At 40.4% G+C, this 25,230-nt stretch overlaps 1 protein-coding gene across 1 annotated transcript in view; it reads left to right on the forward strand.

The window, feature by feature from the left end:
- RAMP3 (receptor activity modifying protein 3) overlaps positions 1-24,766 on the forward strand; it is a 334,835-nt gene extending 310,069 nt beyond the window's left edge. Inside the window, exon 3 of the mRNA XM_077491790.1 lies at positions 21,627-24,766. Within this exon, the coding sequence (XP_077347916.1) occupies positions 21,627-21,882 (256 nt within the window). The 3' untranslated portion in view covers positions 21,883-24,766. The remainder of the gene's footprint in view (positions 1-21,626) is intronic.
- The last annotated feature ends 464 nt before the right edge of the window (positions 24,767-25,230 follow it).

Here is a 25,230-nt window from a genome sequence, read left to right on the forward strand (position 1 = left end):
CCTCCGTGTCGGTATTTTTCGTTCCGACACGGAGGAGAGCGGATCGGTGAGTTGCACCAACACTCTACACACACAGTAGAACATGCCAGGCACACTCACACCCCCCCTTTACCCCCCGATCACCCCCCCAATTACCCCTGCCCCCCAGTCACAGTGACACCAATGTCATTTTTTTTTTTTTTTTTTTTTTTTGCATTGGTGTCATTTGTGACTGTAATAACTGTTAGGGCAGTTAGAGTTAGCCCCCTTTAGTTCTAATGTACCCCCCTAACCCCCCCAATAAAGGTTTAACCTCATGATCACCCCCCGTCGCCAGTGTCACTAAGGCTGGGTTCACATTGCAGCGGTTTATGAGAACGAATGTGATTCGCACCGCACTGCAGTGCAAATCACATCCGATCTCTGTGCGATTCGAGTTCAGCCATTCGCCGCACCCGCCACACCCGCCGCACCCACCGCAAATTCGCACGGGACCCTTTTTTTGGCCCGCAGCAGAATCGGATCGCATGGGTGTTCACACCATGCGATCCAAGTTTGCAGATCGCACTGCGATATGCGAACTGATCTGGGGGTGTCAGTAACATTTCACTGACACTCCCAGCAGTTCGCATAGGGCAGTGTGAACTGCCGCCGGGAGGCATGCGATGCGGGAACCCGCCGCGGATTTGCGGCGTTTCCGCATCGCTCCAGTGTGAACCCAGCCTAATAAGCGATCATTTTTCTGATCGCCGTATTAGTGTCACAGGTGACGCTAGTTAGGCAGGTAGGTATTTAGGTTCGCCGCAGCTTTTTATAGCGCCAGGGACCCCCATATACTACCGCATAAAGCCCCCTGATTGCCCCCTAGTTAACCCTTTCACCAGTGATCACCATATAACTGTTACAGGTGACGCTGGTTGGTTAGTTATTTTTTATAGTTTCAGGGCACCCGCCATTTATTACCTAATAAAGGTTTAACCCCCTGATCACCCGGCGGGTGTCATTTGTGACTAATAACTGTTAGGGCAGTTAGGGTTAGCCCCCTTTAGTTCTAAGGTACCCCCCTAACCCCCCCCAATAAAGGTTTAACCCCGTGATCACCCCCCGTCGCCAGTGTCACTAAGGCTGGGTTCACATTGCAGCGGTTTATGAGAACGGATGTGATTCGCACCGCACTGCAGTGCAAATCACATCCGATCTCTGTGCGATTCGAGTTCAGCCATTCGCCGCACCCGCCACACCCGCCGCACCCGCCGCAAATTCGCACGAGACCCTTTTTTTGGCCCACAGCAGAATCGGATCGCATGGGTGTTCACACCATGCGATCCGAGTTTGCAGATCGCACTGCGATATGCGAACTGATCTGGGGGTGTCAGTAACATTTCACTGACACTCCCAGCAGTTCGCATAGGGCAGTGTGAACTGCCGCCGGGAGGCATGCGATGTGGGAACCCGCCGCGCATTCGTGGCGTTCCCGCATCGCTCCAGTGTGAACCCAGCCTAATAAGCGATCGTTTTTCTGATCGCTGTATTAGTGTCACAGGTGACGCTAGTTAGGCAGGTAGGTATTTAGGTTCGCCGCAGCTTTTTATAGCGCCAGGGACCCCCATATACTACCGCATAAAGCCCCCTGATTGCCCCCTAGTTAACCCTTTCACCAGTGATCACCATATAACTGTTACAGGTGACGCTGGTTGGTTAGTTATTTTTTTATAGTTTCAGGGCACCCGCCATTTATTACCTAGTCTCACTAGTGTACCCCTAAATTTAGGGGTGTCTACTTTCCAAAATGGGGTCATTTGGGGGGGGTTTGTGCCATCTTGGCATTTTATGGCCTTCAAAACTGTAACGCCCTTAGAAAGCCTGAAGGCGGTGCTTGGTTTTCGGGGCCCCGTACGCGGCTAGGCTCCCAAAAAGTCCCACATATGTGGTATCCCCGTACTCAGGAGAAGCAGCAGAATTTATTTTGGGGTGTCATTTCACATATGCCCATGGCATGCGTGAGCAATATATCATTTAGTGACAACTTTGTGAAAAAAAAAAGTTTGTAATTTTCCCGCAACTTGTGGCAAAATATAAAATATTCCATGGACTCAACATGCCTCTCAGCAAATAGCTTGGGGTGTCTACTTTCTAAAATGGGGTCATTTGTGGGGGTTTTGTGCCATCTTGGCATTTTATGGCCTTCAAAACTGTAATAGGTAGTGAGAAGTGAACTCAAAAATTTACGCCCTTAGAAAGCCTGAAGGCGGTGCTTGGTTTTCGGGGCCCCGTACGCGGCTAGGCTCCCAAAAAGTCCCACATATGTGGTATCCCCGTACTCAGGAGAAGCAGCAGAATTTATTTTGGGGTGTCATTTCACATATGCCCATGGCATGCATGAGCAATATATCATTTAGTGACAACTTTGTGAAAAAAAAAAAAAAAAAAAAAAGTTTGTAATTTTCCCGCAACTTGTGGCAAAATATAAAATATTCCATGAACTCAACATGCCTCTCAGCAAATAGCTTGGGGTGTCTACTTTCTAAAATGGGGTCATTTGTGGGGGTTTTGTGCCATCTTGGCATTTTATGGCCTTCAAAACTGTAATAGGTAGTGAGAAGTGAACTCAAAAATGTACGCCCTTAGAAAGCCTGAAGGCGGTGCTTGGTTTTCGGGGCCCCGTACGCGGCTAGGCTCCCAAAAAGTCCCACATATGTGGTATCCCCGTACTCAGGAGAAGCAGCAGAATTTATTTTGGGGTGTTATTTCACATACGCCCATAGCATGTGTGAGCAATATATCATTTAGTGACAACTTTGTGTAAAAAAAAAAAAAAAAATTTTTTTTTGTCATTATTCAATCGCTTGAGGCAAAAAAATAAAATATTCAATGGGCTCAACATGCCTCTTATCAATTTCCTTAGGGGGTCTACTTTCCAAAATGGGGTCATTTGGGGGGGTTTTGTACTGCCCTGCCATTTTAGCACCTCAAGAAATGAGATAGGCAGTCGTAAACTAAAAGCTGCGTAAATTCCAGAAAACGTACCTTAGTTTGTAGATGTGACAACTTTTGCGCAAACCAATAAATATACAATTATTGACTTTTTTTTTACCAAAGACATGTGGCTGAATACATTTTGGCCTAAATGTATGACTAAAATTGAGTTTATTGGATTTTTCTAATAACAAAAAGTAGAAAATATAATTTTTTTTCAAAATTTGCGGTCTTTTTACGTTTATATCGCAAAAAATAAAAATCGCAGAGGCAATCAAATACCATCAAAAGAAAGCTCTATTTGTGGGAAGAAAAGGACGCAAATTTTGTTTGGGTACAACATTGCATGACCGCGCAATTACCAGTTAAAGCAGCGCAGTGCCAAACTGTAAAAAGACCTCTGGTCATTTACCAGCAAAATGGTCCGGTCTGAAAGTGGTTAAGGTTAAAGCTCTTTTCTTCTAATTTTACTGAGTGGCCACATGTCTTGTTAAACTCCCTTCTATGAAAAAAGTTTTATCCCTATTGTGGGGTCACCAATATGGTATTTGTAAATTGAAATCATATCCCATCTCAAGCTTCTCCTCTCAGAGAGAATAAGTTCAGTGCTCGCAATCTTTCTTCATAACTAATGTCCTCCAGACCCTTTATTAGCTTTGTTGCCCTTCTTTGTACTCGCTTCATTTCTATTACATCCTTCCTGAGGATTGGTGCCCATAACTGGACAGCATACTCCAGGTGCAGCCAGACCAGAGTCTTGTAGAGTGGGAGAATTAGTACTTTATCCCTTGAGTTAATCCCTTTTTTAATGCCAATATTCTGTTTGCTTTGTTAGCAGCAGCTTGGCCTATCATCTATTAGGACCCCCAGGTCATTTTCCATTCTAGATTCCCCCAGAGATTCTCCAACTAGTGATATTGCATTCATATTTTTGCCACCCAAATGCATTATTTTACATTTTTCTACATTAAACCTAATTTGCAATGTAGTTGCCCACCCCATTAATTTGTTCAGATTTTATTGCAAGGTTTCCACATCCTGCAGAGAAGTTATTGCTCTGCTCAGCTTAGTATCATCTGCAAATACAGAGATTGAACTGTTTACCCCATCCTCCAGGTTGTTTATGAATAAATTAAATAGGATTGGTCCCAGCACAGAACCCTGTGGGACCCCACTACCCACCTCTAACCATTCCGAGTATTCCCCAATTATTACCATGCCAACTGACCTTATTTTGTACAGTAAACTTTTATGAGGAACTTTGTTAAATGCTTTTGCAAAATTCAGATACTCCATGTCTATGGGCCTTCCTTTATCTAGATGGCAACTCACCTCCTCATAGAAGATTAATAGATTTGTTTGGCAAGAATGATTCTTCATGAATATAGCTGATTACTGCTAATGATACCGTTTTGATTACTAAAATCTTGTATTTAGTCCCTTATCATCCCCTCCAAGAGCTTGCATACTATTGATGTTAGGTTAACTGGTCTGTAATTCTCAGGGATGTATTTTGGGCCCTTTTTAAATATTGGTGCTACATTGGTTTTTCTCCATTCTGCTGGTACCATTCCAGTCAGTAGACTGGCAGGAAAAATTAGGAATAATGGTCTGACAATTATGTGACTGAGTTCACTAAGTACCCTAAGTACCCTCGGGTGCAAGCTAGCTGGTCCTGGTGATATATTAATGTTAAGTTTCCCAAGTCTAATTCTAATTCTGTTAGCCATGAGGGTGCTTTCTGTGATGTGTGATGAGGATAAACACTGCAGTTTTGGTTACTGGACCCCCCGGATTCCCCCGTGAAGACTGAGGAGAAGAATAACTTCAATACCTTCGCCATCTCCCCATCCTTTGTAACCAGATGTCCTTCCTCATTCTTTATGGTACCAGGAAGCTGTGCATGGGATGTACTTGGGCATTTCAACATGACGATGATCCAAAACACAAGGCCAAGTCGACCTGTCATTGGCTACAGCAGAATAAAGTGAAGGCTCTGGAGTGGCCATCTCAGTTTCCTGACCTCAATATCATTGAGCCACTCTGTGGACATCTCGAATGTGCAAGTTGTGCAAGACAGCCCAGGAATTTACAGGAACTGGAGGCTTTTTGGTAAGAAGAATGGACAGCTTTACCATTTGAGAAGATAAAGAGCCTCATCCACAAATACCACAAAAGACTTCAAGCTGTCTTTGATGTTAAAGGGGGCAATACACAGTATTAAGAACTGGGGTATGTATCTGAAGTTTTGATCAGGGTAATTTGGGTAGTTTCTGTTGCCATTATGATTTAGGGGTAAACACAGTTGATTGATAATAAATGGCTCCAGCCAAATGCTAAAAGGAGTGAAAGAAAAGGTTTTGTTTTAAATTCTGCCAGGGTATGTAAACTTATGAGCACAACTGTGTATGTATGTATATATATATATATATATATATATATATATATATATATATATATATATATATATATATATATATATACTAAAATTTGTTTCTGTTAAATCATTGATGTCAATTATAAAGTACAGTACATCTATAAATTGGGTTGATGCACCCTTCTTCCTCCCATCTGCAAAAAAAATATTGTAGTGGAGTTTCACAACATTTGCTGGCATTTCCTTTTATTTTGCATTACAAGGAATGCAGCAGGAACATAAAAATGTCCTACCTAATGGTCAAGCAAAGCTAGAATCTTTAAAGGTGAGCATTTTTGGTGGGCGTCCTCTATAATTATCAGAATTCAATACATCAGCTTTATCTACTCTGCAAACAAAGAAATCACACACTTTGTAAGATTTATATTTAACCCTATTAAGGTGGGACTAATTTTATTTAATTCACAGGCTTGACAAAAGTAGGGCAAAAGTTTTATTAGAAAATGATTTACACCACTGCCTAAGCTAATGTTGTCATAATTCTTTCAGTAAGTTCTCTAAATCATAAATAATAAAGAATGTATAATATGAACTCTGGAAAAGTATTTCTTTCTTTTTGTTTATAATTTCATTAGACTTTTTTATCTGTTCAGCTGCATGTTCTCTTTATAACATTACTCCAGTTATTCTGCTTCCTTCTGAAAAACAGAATGTATATTATATTGCAGGATTTGGAATTTTCATTTAACCACTTTCAGGCCAGACTATTTTGCTGGCTTAAGACCAGACCACTTTTTGCGATTCGGCACTGCGTCAATTTAACTGACAATTGCGCGGTCGTGCAACGTGGCTCCCATACAAAATTTACGTCCTTTTTTTCCCCACAAATAGAGATTTATTTGGTGGTATTTGATCACCTTTGCGGTTTTTATTTTTTGCGCTATAAACAAAAAAAGAGCGACAATTTTGAAAAAAAAAACTCATTATTTTTGACTTTTTGCTATAATAAATATCCCCCAAAAATATATATATAAAAAAATTTCCCTCAGTTTAGGCCGATACGTATTCTTCTTCTACATATTTTTGGTAAAAAAAAATGCAATAAGCAATTATTGATTGGTTTGCGCAAAAAATTTATAGCGTTTACAAAATAGGGGGATATTTTATGGCATTTTTATTAATAATTTTTTTTTACTAGTAATGGCGGCGATTAGCGATTTTTATTGTGACTGCGACATTATGGCGGACACATCTGAAATTTTTGACACATTTTTGGGACCATTGTCATTTATAAAGCAAACAATGCTATACAAATGCACTGATTCCTGTGTAAATGACACTGGCAGTAAAGGGGTTAACCAGGGGGTGGCTGTGTAGGGGTTAAGTGTGTCCTAGGGGAGTGTTGTTAACTGTGAGAGGCTGGGCTATGTCTTAGTGAACACTGATCTCTGCTCCAATCACAGGGAGCAGAGATCAGTGTCACTTGTTGCTAGGCAGAACGGGGAGATGCTGTTTATATCGGCATCTCGCCGTTCAGCCTCCCCGGTATCCCCGCGGCAATCGAGTCTGCAGGACCCGCGATCGGACTCCTGGGGGTCCTGACCGGCACATGGTGGCAGGGTGCAATTTCAACTGGACGTACCTGTATGCCAGTTTGCCTGCTCATGCCATTCTGCCGACGTATATCATCATGCACCGGTCGGGAACTGGTTAAAGCAGATTTTTTTTTTTAAAGTGAGCAGTTACAAATAATGCAGCTGCTGACTTTTAAAATAAGGACACTCACTTGTCCCAGGGTCCAGCAATGTCGGCACCCGAGGCCAAACCATCCCTTGGTCCTCAGATGCTGCCGCCGCCATCTTCGCTAAGGGAATCAGGAAATGAAGCCTTGCGGCTTCACTTCGTGGTTCCCTACTGCGCATGCTCGAGTCGCGCTGTGCAATCTGAATGCTCCGAGCTGTCTCTGGGACCCGTTTGAGTCCCAAGCAGACAGCGCAGTGGGAAGGGAAGAGGTGTAGACTCCCATGGTAGTCTATGCCCAGAAGTGGGTACAAATATCTGTCTTAGACAGGTATCTGCACCACCCCCCGAAAGGTGCCAAATGTGACACCAGATGGAGGGAGGGTTCCAAAAAGTGGAGGTTCAATTTTTGTGTGAACAACCGCTTTAAGGGTAAAAGCAGCCCTTTTTCTTCTTTGACATAGTGGTGGGATATGATCAGTTGTCCCTGATATCTATACCACTGTAATAATATTAATAGAACTATCTATGCCAGGACAAAATAAAGGGGTATATTGTTATTCCAGGATTGAAGTGATGTATGGGGTAAACAACTCTAACCTAAACCAAAAGATTAAAAAAATGCATCTCCTGCTGCCTACTGAGCCAATGGGTGCTACTGCAACCTGCCCCCTTCCCAAGCCTGCCACTTTTGATTGAGAAAATAAAATAAAAAATTAGCTGGAGAAAGGCCTTGGAGACTGGGGAGGGGAGGAGAAGGAGCAGAGCCAGGTGAAAATAATCTGGAGAATGTGAACAGGAAAGAGGCATTTACTGCAAGGCCCCTCTATCTCTCTTCTTTCTCCCCACATCTTTCTGTACTTTCTTCTGTCTCCCCCCCCCCCCGTTTCTCTCTCTCTCTTTTTCTCTCTCTTGCCTTCTCCCTTTCTATCGTTTCCCCTATCTCCCTCACTCTCCCTCTCACATGCGTGTGTGTTTGAGCTTTGAGGTGGTATTGATTTTCCCATCCTTTCCTGGATAGGGCTCTAGGAGTACCGGGTGCTGCAGCAACAACCGGCTGAAACTGGAAACATCATAGATTAAATGCACATATTTGCCATCACACCTCGGATTGTCAATCAAATGGTTAGTTTATTTAGCCCAAAAAAAACAAACAAACTAAGTTTTCTCCATCCACAGGAGGGTGGAGGAATCTCTTTCATGAGTTCCCACTGCTGTCAGAATAACCTGATCAGCAGCTGCTAAACGTTTCCGAGAGCAGCACACAGTTCAAAATTTTATCAGATCCCTGAACCAACAGGGTTTCAATCCGTCCTTGCCCAGCTTAATCAGCTCTAAGTCCACCTTTGAAAAAAAAAAAAATAATATATATATATATATATATATATATATATATATATATATATATATATATATATATAAATAAATATATATATATATATATATATATATATATAAATAAATATATATATATATATATATATATATATATATATATATATATATATATATATATATCTATATCTATATATGAAAAACATATACGGTATCTCACAAAAGTGAGCACACCCTCAGATTTTTGTAAATATTTTATTCTATCTTTTCATGTAACAACACTGAAGAAATGACACTTTGCTACAATGTAAAGTAGTGAGTGTACAGCTTGTATAACAGTGTAAATTTGGAAATGAGTCTATAAAGCATTGCAACCGTGATCACTGGGTCATGGTGCAATGCATAGGCTCCTGCAAACTCTACCTCCAATTTTCAAACTTACCACAAATCCGAACCTTGGGTGTTCGGTTCATCACTACTCAGTCACAGATGTGTAAAATGTGTCAAAACAACCTTAGATGATTGATGTATAGCTTGATTTTTATTGAATAAGACACTTTCCAGTTTATGATATCCCACTTAATTGTGTAAATAGGAAGGAAGAGGCTATGTTGGACTGTAATGGTACTGTATATCAACTGATGCAAGAAAGACAGGAGTAAAATATTTAAAGAAATTTGAGCAAGCAATATACAGATGATATCTATGTTCTAGTTGTCACGATGTGGTGCAACTATAGAATTTTGTCCTGATTATCACTATTTGTTTTAATCTGTAAAAATCTATCATCATATGTATTTTTGTAATACATTTCATTAAATATTTTACTCCTGACTGTCTAGTATCAGTTGATATACGGTACCATTAAAGTCCAACATAGCCTCTTCCTTCCTATTTACACATATTGTCTGGACAAAGGTACCGTAAATAATATTCTCATTTTCATGGCACTTCTTTATAATCCCACTTAATTGGTCCATTTTTTTAAATGTATTATTGTAATAAGTCAGCTGTCAAACATATGCATTTCTTTTTGTATAGCAATGTTTCATCAATATCAGGCTAACATTTTAGTACACATCTGTAGCTAAAAAAGCAAATACAAACTGAATGTTTACACAGGAAAGAACAGTTCCAGAGAGTGCATAGTTGCAGCATTATAAAGAATAAATACATAACAAAACTAGAAAATCACAGGGGAACATTCCTTAGTGTACTAATGCAAACAATGAAAGGAGGAAATACTGTTGGATCTGAATACTTGTGCAAAGATGAAGTTTGTAAGCACCATTTGTTCACTTCCTCAGTTTAGGGAAACTCCCAAGCACAGACCAAACATACTTCATTTAAATTTCTGTTAAAATCACTTTACTTTTGCTGACCCAAATTTTACATATAACATTTGAAGAAGGATAACTTTACTGAATTTCAAAGCACTAGAAAAGCATTTGAAAGCTAGTCTGAATATCCTCTGAAGTAAAAAAAGGCACTAAGCACATGCAGAAAAAAACCCTTTTTATTTTATTTTTTTAAACTATGAGCCCCCGGAGTATGTCGTATTTAGTCATAATGCTCTAGTATGCATTGTATATTAGCACATTATGGCAGGTTTGCCTGTCAAACCATCCCCTCTGGTCACTAATCCTTCCACCCTATCCTGGTCTTCTTTTCAGGTTAGGACTGTTTGACCACTTTATTGGCTGGGCCATAATGGCATCATCATGGCACTGAGCTGTGTCCTAAATATATACTACGCTGTGCATAAAGGGAGAAGCATTTACAATAGAAGTCATAAAAATACAAATCCTACCTTTTTGGGTTTTGTTTGTCCAAGTTTAATTCCACTTTAAAGCTAAACTCTGGGCAGAAATATTATGACATTTGTGTAAAGGTGCTTTCTTACTTTTAAAGCATTGCTTCTTGATTTTATATATATATATATATATATATACAGTAGTTAACCAGGTACTGAGAAATCAACACTTAACCTATTTAGTTAAAGGCCTTTGTTCCCCTAATTTCTGTGTTGTAAGATCGATTGCCGCTATGACCTCAGTCTTGTAACTTACCCGCTGTAATCATGGAAGAACACAGGAGTGTAAGACTCCCAGTCTGAACCGCCCCTGATAAATGCATAATTTAACTGACAGGTCAGTCCCACCCACACAATCTCACCTACATGCGTGTACATCCATTTACAGTTTACATTCCTTCTCACAGTGCCTAGGCATAAAGCAAAAATTCAGAATGCACCAATGAAGTCATTGATTACTGAAAGGTGAATTTTTTCCATAACTATGAAAGTGTAAGTAAATAGGATTTTTAGAATGAAATGAGCAATGGCAGCCTACATATTTCTCTGCATACATGTCTCCTTTAAGCATTTGAAAATAAACCCCTGAATCTCCGTTGCATGAAACAAATGCATATTATCTGTGATTACATCAATAAATCACAAACAATGACATTTATGACATTTTTTTGGTGCTTGAGTCCTCTGAGCACTTTTAGCTTTTGCGTAAGACATTGACATGTTGAAATTGATTTTTTTACTGACACTTACTATATCATCCATTGTTTTGCATATCTTTCCAAAGGCAACGACAGTGCACCAGCATTGCTGATGTCAGTGACTTTGCCTGTGCTTTAGATAAGGTGAAAACTAATTCTTATGTTTTTCTGTATTTTTTCCCTCAGGCCGCGTACACACGCAGGGACTGTTCGCTCAACTTTGTTCGTCAAACAGTTTCAGCGGACAGTCCGCTCAAAATTAGCATGGACGGACTTGCCCACACACGACGAACGAACAGTCCGCTGAAACCGCGCGCGATGACGTGAACGGCACGTACGACGGGACTAGAAAACGACGTCCTATACACTGCAATGCAACCTTCGGCGTGTAAATCCTTTCTGAGCATGCGCGGAACTTAGTTTGACGAACAAGCCTACACACGAGGGGACTGTCCGCTGAAATTCCGAAAAACTTTGTTCAGCAGACTGTTCGCTGAAACTGTCCGCTGAAGCCCACACATGAGCGGACTGTCCGCCGAAACACTGTTCAGCGGACAAGGTTGAGCGAACAGTCCCCGCGTGTGTACGCGGCCTCACACTTCTGAGTGTTAGCATCAGCATCATCATGTTTCCTTCACTGCCTATATGACAGAAAAGAATGATATCCATTCAGTTCTATGCTGACCAGAAGTAGGACATAGCTGTAAGGAAAGTAGAGTGTATATATTTAATATACTTTCACAAAGTACTTCTACCATGAGTCTGTAAACAGGAGTTGGATCTTGGTCTCTAAATTTACTGCTGCCTATAGTACAGATGTTAATACCATTAGGCAATCATATAAAATTACCAACACTTGTTGACTTTAGTTTTGGAATGACCACAATAATTGTCTCAGAAGGCAGGTTTGATTTCCCAAAGGCTAAAAACTCAGCAGTTTTGACTTTATACAAATGGAATGCATAACTCAGGACATACTGTATGAAAATTTGCTATATAACTGAAACATCCGTCAATCTTACAGCTGCCTTCTTCAGATTTTAGAGATGTGGCAGATTATCTAACAATAGCTTTTTGTTTTGCATTTAAACTAGTCAATCTTGAATCTTGATAATGAGTTATTTCTGTGACAGAGCTTTCTTTGCGATCATGTATTAAATGATAAACTTTTGTCTTTTAAAACTGTGAGAAAAAGTGGGATAAATACAGTCGAAGTGTAGATAAAATGTAAAACAGAAAAATCAGCAAAAAGGACAAGCTGACCATACATGGATTAAAATTTAGCCGGTTCAGCAGGGACCAGCTAATTTCGAATCCACGCGTGGCAACTAAGGTTGAACAGAAATTGATCTACTAATGGTCTGATATTAGGTTTTCAGTGATTGAAAAAAACAAACAGTTACATAGTTACATAGTAGGTGAGGTTGAAAAAAGACGCAAGTCCAACCTATGTGTGTGATTATATGTCAGTATTACCTTGTATATCCCTGTATGTTGTGGTCATTCTGGTGCTTATCTAATAGTTTTTTGAAACTATTGATGCTCCCTCTACAGTATGGGACCGCAGACATCAGGAAAAGATTATACAACCAGCAAGCATGTATAGAATAATACAAAACCCATTCCACACATAAATAGTTTAGATAAAAATAGGCCACGGCCTTGTTTATTGGTTTAAACAAATGTATAAATGTAATAAACATTATTACTTAAATAATTTTCAACAAATTCATCCAGGATTCACCAAAAAAACTCAACCCAGCCACTAAGACTCGGTCTGACCATCATCTCTTCTTTAAACATATCTTCACATGTCCCAACCGACAGAAGGGCTGTTTTGAAAACCAGCCCTCCAGTCACCATCACCCCAAACCATTGCTTTTTCTATGCATGTTTGTAGGTTGAGATTAAGAATATCCAGACCCACTTCTGATAAATGTATGCCATCAAAACGATACATACTTTGAATGTCACCTTCCAATTCAACATCACGAAACGAAAAACCTAAATTCGAAACTAAGAATCTTTCCATAGCCCTATTAACTCTTTTGAAAACCTTTTCTAAGGGCTTAAAGTGGAAGTAAACCCATTGATTTAAAGAGTTAAAAAAAAAGGCATGCCGGGAATGCTAACTGCACATTGGCTGTGCTCTCAGCCAAACTATCAAACCATCAAATGGCTGGTGTCATAACGAATCACATGTGCAGCACCATAGCAGTTGAAGATTAAACAGAGGCAAAGATGGCAGCTTCCTTGGCTGAAAACGATAGGTGAGTTTACTTCCACTTTAAATGTAACTGAATCCAGCCATCTCAACCTGGGTATTATTTCTGACAATACCAACACTGTATTTGGCGAAATTATCCTTCATATTTGATATTGAGTGGAACGTCTTCATTTTCCCAATATCATTACCACCCAAGTGAACTATAAGAATCTCAGGAGGGGGAAATAAAATATAGTCTACCTAACTCAAACTAAATCACTCCAAACCATTCCCCTTCTACCATACCAATTAACACAAAATGTGGCTAGATCCAATCCTAAATTTTCGGAATAATTTCTATCAGCCACTCTTTTCTTAGCCCAGAAGACAAAAGAATGTCCACATTATCCACACCGAGCAACGATTACCTGAAACAAAATAAATGATTAATGAGGATGAATATACAATGTGTAAGAGTCTGATCTCCACCTACCTATTTTCTTGATGCTTTTGTCTTTTAAACTAATCCTAGCAGCCTCAGTGGCTGCTTATATTCTGATTGAATGAGTTGTTATCCTTTAATGGGTCAAATTTAAATGATACAAACCACATTGCAATATTATTCTGAATTGATAACCTGTTAATGGTGAATCCTCACTGTGAATGAATAAAAGGTTCGATAAAACTGACCTCATGTATAGCCTTAATGTCATTACTGGACAAATGCTTTCCTTCTGGCACTTCTTTAACCACTTCAATACCGGGCACTTATACATAGTTACATAGATACATAGTTAGTAAGGTTGAATAAAGACACCAGTCCATCCAGTTCAACCTGAGTGTCTACAATTGTCCCTATCCCTGTACATTGCACACACACATTGGTCCCTACCCTCAAGGAGCCCACAATCCAAGGTCTCCATTCATATACTAGGGCCAATTTGGGACAGAAGCCAATTAACCTACCTGCATGTCTTTGGAGCCAATACCACCTTCCTGCCCAGACGAATTTTGAGCTTTCAGCGCTGTCGCAATTTGGGTACAGTGTAGCATGACCGCGCAATTGTCATTCAAACTAAATTTTTATCATTTTGTTACCACAAATAGAGCTTTCTTTTGGTGGTATTTGATCGCCTCTGGGATTTTTATTTTCTGCTAAACAAATAAAAAAAAGACCGACAATTTTGAAAAAAATATGCTTTTTTTGTTTCAGTTACAAAACTTTGTAAATAAGTAAGTTTTCTCCTTCACTGATGGGCACTGATGGGGCTGCAGTGACGGGCACTGATGAGGCGGCACTGATGGGCACCGATGATGTGGCACCAATGAAGTGGCACTGATAGGCGGCACTGATATGCGACACAGATAGACACTGATAGGTGGCACAAATAGGCACTTATAGGTGGCACGGATTGTCATGGATAGGTGGCACGGCTTGGCATGAATGGGCGGCATGGATAGTCAGCACGGATGGGCACTGATAGGCGGCATGGATGGGCACTGATAGGCGGCACAGATGGGCACTGATAGGCAGCATGGATGGGCACTGATAGGTGGCATTGTAGTGTACAGTATTGAAGGGATGGATGCCAAACAGTGCCAAACAATAATGCATGGCAATCAGTAATGCCCATTGTAGGCACTGATTGGCATCCATTGTGGGCACTGACTGGCATCCCTGGTGGTCTAGGGTGGCATACCTGGTGCTGGGCATTCCTGGTGGTCTTGTGGCGTCCCTGGTGGTCCAGTGTGGGCAACCTGGGGGGGGGGGGGGGCTGTGCTGATAATCGATCAGCACAGACTCCCCCGTCAGAAGAGCAGCCGATCGGCTCTCCTCTACTCACGTCTGACAGACGCGAGTGAGGAAAAGCCGATCACCGATTCTTCCTATTTACACTCTGATCAGCTGTGATTGGACACGGCTGATCACATGGTAAAGAGTCTCCGTCAGAGACTCTTTACCGAGATCATAGTTGCGGTGTATCAGACTGACACACCGCAACAATGTTCACCGCGATGCGCACCCCCAGGGGTGTGAAGCGGCTTAATATCCTGATCACGTCATATGATGTCCGGTCAGGATATTAAAACCACTTTGCCACCATCATTTTGCTATATGGCGGGCGGCAAGTGGTTAAATATTTCCAAGAACCCATGCCCAAAGGATCCTTCTTGCCAAATTTTAGAAATAATCTAAGGCCGCGTACACACGCGGGGACTGTTCGCTGAAACTGTCCGCTGAAACCAAGTTTCAGCGGACAGTCCGCTCGTGTGTGGGCTTTCAGCGGACAGTTTCACCGAACAGTCCGCTGAACAAGGTTTTTCGGAAATTCCGAAAAACTGTCCGCTGAAACCTTGTTTCAGCGGACAGTCCCCGCGTGTGTAGGCTTGTTCGTCAAACAAAGTTGCGCGCATGCTCAGAAAGGATTTTCACGCCGAAAGTTATAATGCAGTGTATAGGACGTCGTATTTTTCGTCCCGTCGTACGTGCCGTTCACGTCATCGCGCACGGTTTCAGCAAACTGTTCGTCCGTCGTGTGTGGCCATGTCCGTCCATGCTAATTTTGAGCGGACTGTTTGCCGAAACTGTTTGACGGACAAAGTTGGGCGAACAGTCCCCGCGTGTGTACGCGGCCTAACACTTTCTTCCAATACTTGTACATTTGACAATAGAATACCTGACCTTCCTGCCCTTGATGAAGGTAATAACTCTACAACCCTGAATGCTGTAAAGAAGGCCAGAGAAAAAGCTGCATTGAATAAAATTGCTTTGTATTCCGATGAACATATTACTCTTGTAACACTACATAACTTTGATAATATTTCAGGTGTAATAGGAGATCTATTATCATTTAACAAATGATTTTTTTCCATACCCTTTCATAGCCTGTTCCACTGAGAAGAAACTTTGACAAGCCGGTAGTTTGTATAGATGCAGAAAAAATGATATTCCCGCTAGGGTTTTGCTACTGTGTGACCAAGATTAAATTATAACACTATATTTTCCGAATAATCAAAAATAGTTAATTCTAAAGAAGATAGTAAAGACAACCAAATCAACCATCCCTCTGTGAGCACAGAATGAGTTCTGGGACTTTCTCCTTGTAACGGTGGTCAAGGAGCATTGCCAATCAATAATCATCCTTATCCTTTATGCCATGAATTCTCAGATCCTTTTAAAGAATAGGGGAGGCCATGCACCGCAAGTTTCCGGAGGCATGAGAAGCAGAGTCCTCAGTTTCACTGAGGATTACAGTATCTGGAACTGCCTCCTCCTAGCCACGTACTACTCCCAAGGTCTCTGGGGACTGAAAAATATCTCTTAAAGTTTGACGTATGTCTTCCTCTGCTTCGATGCCTACAAAACTGCCAAAATCCTACTCCTCCCTCTTATGTGTTTTGTGGCGTTGCAAGAATGGTTTCTGTATGAAATGGGCCTTGAGAGGAAAGGAAGCCCTCGTCTTACTCCTGCTGCTCTTCCTCGAGTGCCCTGTCTATAATGCCATGCAGAGTCTGCTCCAGCAGGAACACAATAGGAATTGTGTCACTGATGCATGCATGATCACAACTCACCATTCTTGTTGCCTCCTCAAAATGGTGACAGTACAGTGCATGCATTTTTTATCAGCAGCCATTGGCATAGGGAAAAAATGCTGAGATGCCCTGCGCCTGTCCTTGTGCCACACTCACAAAGATACTCATTGACGGCCCTCTGCTGTATGTGCAGCCACTTCAGCATTGCCAAAGTTGAGTTCCATCTGGTGGGCATATCACAGATCAGGCAGTTTACGGTTGAATTCCTGCTGAATTTCAGCCAACTAAACACAGGCTGTGTATGACCGCCTGAAATGGTTACAGAATCTCTTGGCTTGCTTTAGAAGGTCTTGCAAACCTGGGTACTTGTTTAAGAAATGCTGCACCACCAAATTGAGGACATGTGCCAGGCTTGGTGCATGTATCAACTTTCCCTGTCATAGGGTGGATTTAAGGTTAGTGCCATTATCACACACCACCATTCCTGGCTCCAGCTTCTATGGCGTGAACCACCTCTGGGCCTGCCCCTACAAAGCTGAACGAATCTCTGCTCTGGTGTGGCTCTTGTCCCCTAGATAGACAGGCTGAAGCACTGCATAGCATCTGTTAGCCTGACTCGTTGAATGCCCCCTTGAAAGCTTAGGGAGTACTGGTGGTTCATAGAACAATACAGCAGAGGAGACCATGTGGGAGGGGGTGGAGCTGACAGATCTCGCATCACTACCATCAGCTGTATGGAGAAATGGCGGCAAAACAAGCTCCAGCGCTGAGCACTGAGCCCTGTCCTGCATCCTTCCTACTTGCAAGTAGAGTTACCTAGTGTGCTGTGAACAAAATATATCATCCCTGACCATGCTTGCTGGACCACGAGTCAGCAGTATGGTGGACCTTGCGGCTGACTGCCTTGTTCAACAATGCCAAAACATTGTCTTCCATGAAATGGTACAGAGCTGGAATGGCCTTACGTAAAAAGAAATAGAAACTGAGAACCTACCATTGTGGTATAGCATATTCTGCAAATTCACAGAAGGGGCAAGATCCACCAGACGGAAAGGCAGGAGTTATAAAGCCAGCAATTTTGCCAAAACACTGAAAAAAGAAAGCAGCACTGGCCAAAACTAATCTCTTTGATAACTACCCACCAAAAGTATAATAATGCAATAAAACCATCTCTGTTGGGAAACATATCCCCAAAGTAGTGACTACTGAAATTGATACTGCAAACACAAAAATATAAATGTAACAATATAGCAAAATACTTATAGCATAATGTGCAATATATGCAAAAATAGAAAAATAAAGTGCTAGTGCAGAAGAAAACGACATAACACGATATGCAACAATATAGCAATGTACTTATAAAGTGCTAGTGCAGCGTAAAGCAACACAGTGTGACTCACAATAAGTACCACAACTATTCAAAAAAGTTCATAAAGTGAAAAATCAAACACAGCCCTCAGTGATGAAAAGAAAAAATGTCCAGTAGAAATTTCAAAAATATGTGATGAATCTTGCTGTATTCCAAACATTATATGTGTGATCCCAGTGAGCTCCTTAAATGATCAACCTAAATTAACACACCAGAGTTAATGGCTCGTCTTATAGAACCAGCTACTAAACTTATTACTGATCCTTGCAGGAAAGATAACTTCAAGGTGCTGGCTCTCAATGCGATCCCCTCGCAGTGGGTCCTCACAAACAGGTCCCAATCAGATATAGAGGTCGGGTAACAGGAAGGAAGGCTCTCATAGTGTAAATCCGAATAATACTTGGGCTTTTATTAAAACACTCACATGTGCATAGTGTCAGCCTGACACTAGGGAAGTAACACTTGTTTGTATTAGCATTCGGCCCATATTTCCCTTGCTCATAAATACAACCTTATACAATATAATACAACATATTCGAGCAGGCAAATTGTACATAAAATAACTTACAAAGAACAGAAGTACTTATCATAATAGTTTTACAACACCTAACTTTTATATCTAACAAGATCAGGTTTACAGTATCTCCCACAGTCTCTTAAAGGGGATATGCATCTAAATGGTAAAGAATTACTCCTGACTAGCCTAAAAACAAAAGCATTTTTGTCAGAAAAATTTGACAAGCTGGAATTTAGATGCTGGGTATGTGGATGTTAGGGAATGTATTTTTTTTTGTGCTGCAGCAGCTGGGGCAGAGAAATTTACCTGCTATAATTTACAGCTGGTGGTGTGCTGCTGGCTGATGTGCTGCAAGGACCTGTGACTTTGCTATGTCATCATCCCTTTCCGTGGAGGCTGCTGAGAGGTCATGAGCTAAAGCAGGGTTAGACATGAGAGGCGAGGAGTGAGGAGAATTTGGTCTCTTGTGTGTGACTTTCAGATTCTCTTGCCAATGGGCTGAGGGGTGGGAGGTTAAATGCCGTGTCAAGCATGTGGTACACAAATGGCTGGGGTTTTTGTCACGCTTGATCTGCTTGCGGTAGAGATTGCATTTTGCACCTGTGCAACACATGTGCTAAAAAAGGCCCACACAGCTGACCTGTTGGAAGTGGGCTGGGATATAACAGCTCTACAATCAGATGGCATAGGATGGCTGCTCTCTACTCTTCCATGATGCCTGCCTCTGGAAGACATCCTGCCTCGTTGGGGTTGTTTCTCTGTCTCACTTTCCTCCTCTCCTCTATCTGGCACCCAAGTTGTATCAGTGACCTCATCATCAGCATCCCCTCCATCACTGGAGCCAACTTGTCAATACACTGCGGCTGGGGGAACATGAATGACAATTTGTTGTTAATCAGTGTTCTTCCCTCTCTGTTGGCTCATTTAGTCCCTTCATCTACCTCAGAACCAACGTCTGAATCAAGTAATATCTGTGCATTCTGAAGCAGCACGTGGTTGACACTGTGTTCAAATAAATCAGCTGATTCCTCCATGCATGCTGGGGCTATGGAAGGAGTAGCTGTAGATAAGGAGGCAGAATAGGCTGCTCTGACAGCTGCGGTGGGCTACACACTAGTGCCAGCTTGAAGGGTGATCTCTGTCATGACACAAGCCAGAATGGGGAAGTGGCTTGTTTACATAGGCACTTCCCCATTCTGAGGTTCCGTGACACGATCACCAGGAGACCAGCGGACATCGATGTCCGCTGGTCCCACGGGCATGGTCAAGCTGTATGCAGTGGGCGGGTAAGCACGCCTGCTATCCCCGGCTCTTAAAGGGGATGTACAGGTGCACCCATTTGCCCACCGCTGCTATTGTGCTGACGTACATGGTGTGCAGTGGTCGGCAAGTGGTTAAGCATTGTACTACACTAACACACTACATTGACACACTATACTAACAATAAACCAAGGCTGGCCATACATTATACAATTTTCATGTACAATTTTCCTTTTTTATTTACCAAAATCATATAATATGAGGTCATACCTAAACACTTTAAATTTGTATGTAATAAGGCAGGCCCTTGTACTACATAGTCTAAGGTAAATCTAAAGGAAATTGAATAAGAAAATTGTACAATGTATGGCCAGTTTAACACTCTGCACTAACGAGTCACAATAAGTCAACAGTGAACACACTAACTGCTTGTAGCAAAACAAGCCCTGCTCTATCTATCTCCACTTCAACACACTACAAGACCTGGCTATGGGAATTTAGTTGGGGTGGGACTATAAATACTGAGCCGCGATTGGAGAAAGCAATCATCACTTTGTCTAAACAGGGCCTGGACAGTGCTAATTGGCGAAGCCTGGTCAGGTGCAAGACTTTATCCAATTAGGGCCCTAGAATGCACTGTGAAGCTCGCCAAGCTACACGCAAATTCGGATACTGGTGTAATTCTTCTGTGTATACTGTATCTCCAACACTGTGCCTTCCTAAAGTGCAGTGTGCTTCATTCTTGTAAAACAGTGCTTCACCCGAAGTGACACATGAATCTGCTCACCAGATATCTCTGGCTATGGTTTTGCGTCCAATTCTTCATTATTTATGCTGAGATATGTGGTCCCATGCTGGGATACATAATCCCGTTCTGGGATATATAGTCATGCTGAGATATGTAGTCCCATACAGGGACTATTTTATAAACAGATCTACATCATATCTTGAGTTTAAACCAGATGGTATTCTAGATTGGAGACTAAAAATCCACCAGACCTCTCTTTCCAACAGTTTGCAGTGGAAATCTCCACCCTTCGGTGGTTTTCTAACTTTTTCCAAACCATAAAATGTAAATGATCCTATGTCACCAGAATGTTCATATTTAGAATGTGTGGAGACATGGGCTACACCCTGGAGGTCCCATGGAAATGCTCACTGATTCTGATTTTCATAGGTCCAGATTTACAGCCAACATACTATAATTTACAAGATGTACATTCTATTAGGTAAATTACATTACTGCTGTTGCAGTTAACAAAATCTTTTATGACATACTCTCTGCCAGTCGCACAAAAGACAACTGATTTTTCTACATATTCCAGCATGGGACTACATATCTCAGCATGACTACACATATCGTTTGAACTCAAGATATGATGCAGACCTGTTTCTCATTTACAAAAACCTTTTTGTCTTGTTTTACACACCTATTGTCATTTTCTATTGTGTAGATGTGTATAAACATACATCCATTGCTAGAAAGTATTTTCAATGTTTATATTGCCAAATGCTACCTTTTATTTTGGATGTTTCTTAATTGCTGTTTCAATGAGATAATTAATTGGATGGTGTGGTTTGGTAAACAGTATATGTGTTCTGCATATATGTTCTGTTTTTAACTTAAAAATTGTGCTTTGATTTCAGCTTGTAAGCCGAAACGCATGAGCCCCTGTATGTTTTTACTCACTTTTGTATGCACCAATAAAGAAGCAACAAGGACTTTTGGAGTTGTCGGCTCTATTCTTTGTATTTATATTTACAGTATATGGTACAGTTCTCATTAAATGCATTAATTATTATTATTTTTTTTATCTTGCAGGCATTATGGCAGCTTTTCCAACTGTACAGAAACGACTGCGCTGTATGCTGGATGCTTTTGGCCAAACACCCTGGCAGAGAGATTCATTACTGGAATACATAGACAATTTTTTTCAAACTGCACTTTGGACACAGTCACATGGGAAGATCCCCCAGATGACATTCTCACAACTCTTATTCTAGTTCCAATTTTCTTGACAGCAGCAATGATCAGCCTAGTTGTTTGGTGCAGTAAAAGAGGTGACATTTTTGGATAAAAACAAATCCCTCAGGACTTGGAAAGAACTAGAATGAAGCTTTGATGGAAGAATATTTATCCTGAAACAATAACTACTAATAAAATGTACAGTGTCATTTATATGTTCCTCACCAATTGCATCCTTGCTTTTCTAACAGCTACACAAACATTTTGCCAAAATACCAAAATTGTTTTATAAATGCAGTAGGATATTTAAAGGTTTTTTTTGTTTTTCTGTCTTGACCTTGATGTTATTTTTTTCCCCATTTTCTCAGTTTTCTGACATTTAAAAACAATTCCCCTATTTTTATATTGTAAAGCCACTACTATATATGTACAGACGGAGACTGTTGGACGTGTAAATTGTTTTAAATCCCTTAGCAATAAAAAAAAAAAAGTCTTTATAACAGGGAATATACAAGGTCATAATCAGACAACCAAATTAAAGATATTAATATTAAACATTGTTCTAGTGTAGCAAATACTAACAAAGACAAAATAAGTGCTTTGCATCATTTGCGTGTTTTATGTCTTAATAGAACTGTGAAAACTATGATATTCCAGAGTATAAATATTCTTTATTAGTACTTTCCTACCTTTTAGCTTGGATGTATGTCTGCTTCTACCCCTTTAAACAACCTCATCTTTTCGAGAAAACTGTGTGCTGCAACTACAGCTATAGTCACAGAAGACAGAGGTGGAACAAAGGTTTTCTGGCAAATATCATGCAGGATCCACAGCTTTAAGGCCTGGTTCACACCTATGCAGGTTTCCTTTTGCATATTGCAGGTGCATTTTGCATTTTTCAATACACGCTTTTGATCTATTGAAGTCTATGGAACCAAATATCAGAAAAAAGTCTCTGACCCTTTCCATAAAATGCACAGATATGAACTACATCCATAGGAAACCATGTTAAATGGACTGTAGTATGTTCATTCCAAACACACTAACAAATGCATAGGTGTGAACCAGGCCTTAATGTCAACCCTATCTACTGGTTTCAGATTCATTTTACATTTCTAGAATTGAGTACCAAATTTATACCAGAAAAATGGTATTTACAAAAAACATAAAAACATAAACAGATTCACCAAAATCAATATTTGGCTTGGATTGTACTAGTTTGAGTGAGGTATCTGCAAACATTTGGTGACTGATGTCATTTTTAGTTATAGTGACATTAGATTGAACCTTAAAACCTGCCTTACTACCCATTCACTAGTCACAGGCATTAGAGCAATCTTTAATTATCTACATCATGCTTCATGATCACAGAGTTGCACTCAGTTGCCATCACCTCCACATGATAGTCATAGTTCCATACTAAATTGCAATGTTCATTACAGCTAGCAATTGTTCTTACGTTTCACTTTGTATGAAAAAAGAACTTACCATTTATCACAGCTAGAATGCATTTCCTGTCGGTTTGCTAAATACACGGCCATATCTGAAATACTTAAATACTAATCATTAATTGCAGTAACCTAAATTGACCAATCAGGAACCATCTTCTTCAGAAAAATAAATATAAATGATTTTTTTTAGTAAGTTTAAACATTTAACAATTAATTTAAAAAAAATATATATATATCTATTTTACCTGTCAAAGTATATAAAGTTTTGGTCAACTATTTTTGTTATGCTAGTCAGAAATATAACCCCCTCTACATCCTATTTTAGAATTTATGTTCTCTATGTCCATTTTCAGTTTTTGGGGGCTGATTTACTAAAGGAGTTGATCATTTTCACTCAAAAAGAAGTTTGAATTTTTACTTAAATATTCAAAAGTATCTGCACATGACTGGGTATTAAAGTTAACAGAAAAATCATTTTTCACGCGATTAACTAATTAAAGTGAATATCCATTTTTTTTTGTTAATAGGCTTAACTCCATTAGTAAATCCCCCCAATATCAATATCAGTATTAACAGTATTAATATCATGTCCATTGAACAGTTTGGACACAGAGAGATGACAAAGGAAATGTGGTTGCTAAACCAGGAACATACATTTCCTAATAAATAGCTATATCTGTCACTCAATATGCAGCACGGAAAATATAAGTTTCAAGGCTGACTGTACAAACTTATAAATACCTTTTTTTAGGTAAATCAGTCAATATACAGTATGCTAACTGCATATTTAAGGGGTTAACTGCATATTGTATGTATGTACAGCATGTTAACTGCATATTTAGAGGCTTGCCTGGAATTTCTGCATTAAGCTGTAATACTATGTAATACTATGTACTATGAACCTGCTAAGTAACACTGACCGACAATAGTTATTTTAAATTCTATTCATATCTTAGTGGCTCAAAGTTGCTGACATTGTCACATCACATGCATAGACTATCAGAAGTTAGGTAGGATCAGACAGGATTAACAGGATTAGGAATGAGCCAACGGTTTATGCCAAACCCAGGTTTGGGCCCAACTTTTGCCCAGATGCACCCCCCCCCCCCCCGTTTGGTGGGAGCAGATCGACATAAATAGAAGCTGTATTTCTACTGCTTTTATTTATGGTAGCTTTCCACTGTCACTGGTTCCCTAGGAAGCAGCAAGTGTTTGCACTGAGTGCAAATTAACGGCTGGCCTCATAGCTGACATCATGACACATTGCCTTACTTGGCTGTGATTCCCAAGCTATGTAAGCAAAGGGATGGGACAGCAGTGATATCACTGCCCAAAATATGACCACTGCTTATACGTCACCACTTTCCTTGCCCCTTCCCTTATATAATAGCTGGGGGAGCAGCTAGTGGTATCATCAGGATCAGTTGTATATGCTGGGTTGTCAGGTGGGCTATAGGTATTGTGATTGATGATGAATTTACAACACAAAACTTTGTGGGGGGTTTTATTTATTTAATTTTTTTTAATAAAAACCTTGAGAAAGTTTGAATGTCTTTATTTCTAGTTCACATCTTCTTTTTTTTTTGCGAATGACCCCTACTCATTCAAGTAGGGGGACCGTTTCTTATTTTTAAAGGGGGTGTTTCAGACTCCCCTGCCCACAGATTCCCACAACCACTGAACAGGTATGTGGGGAAGGGCATTTGTCCTAATCAACATAAGGACAAGATGATTTGACAGTGGTGATCCCCATACCTGATGGGAAATAAATGGTCCTTTTGTAATGCCTTCAATTAATTCCTAGACTTCATGCTGTTCCCCCATCTTTTATGACAGTCAGTTAGCAAGGTTGAACTGATCCCCTATATAAAAATATTGAATTCCCCTGAAACAGCTATTCTCAGTCTGCCTATGCATCCAAAAATATAGAAAATATAACAAATCAAATCATTATTATACATCCAAAATATAAAATAAAAGCTTCATGCATGTGTCCTGCTTCTTAATAT

This window comes from Lithobates pipiens, unplaced genomic scaffold (genome assembly GCF_037356315.1).
Source record: "Lithobates pipiens isolate NorthernLeopardFrog02 unplaced genomic scaffold, aLitPip1_a1.2 Scaffold_19, whole genome shotgun sequence".
Classification (NCBI taxonomy): domain Eukaryota; kingdom Metazoa; phylum Chordata; class Amphibia; order Anura; family Ranidae; genus Lithobates; species Lithobates pipiens.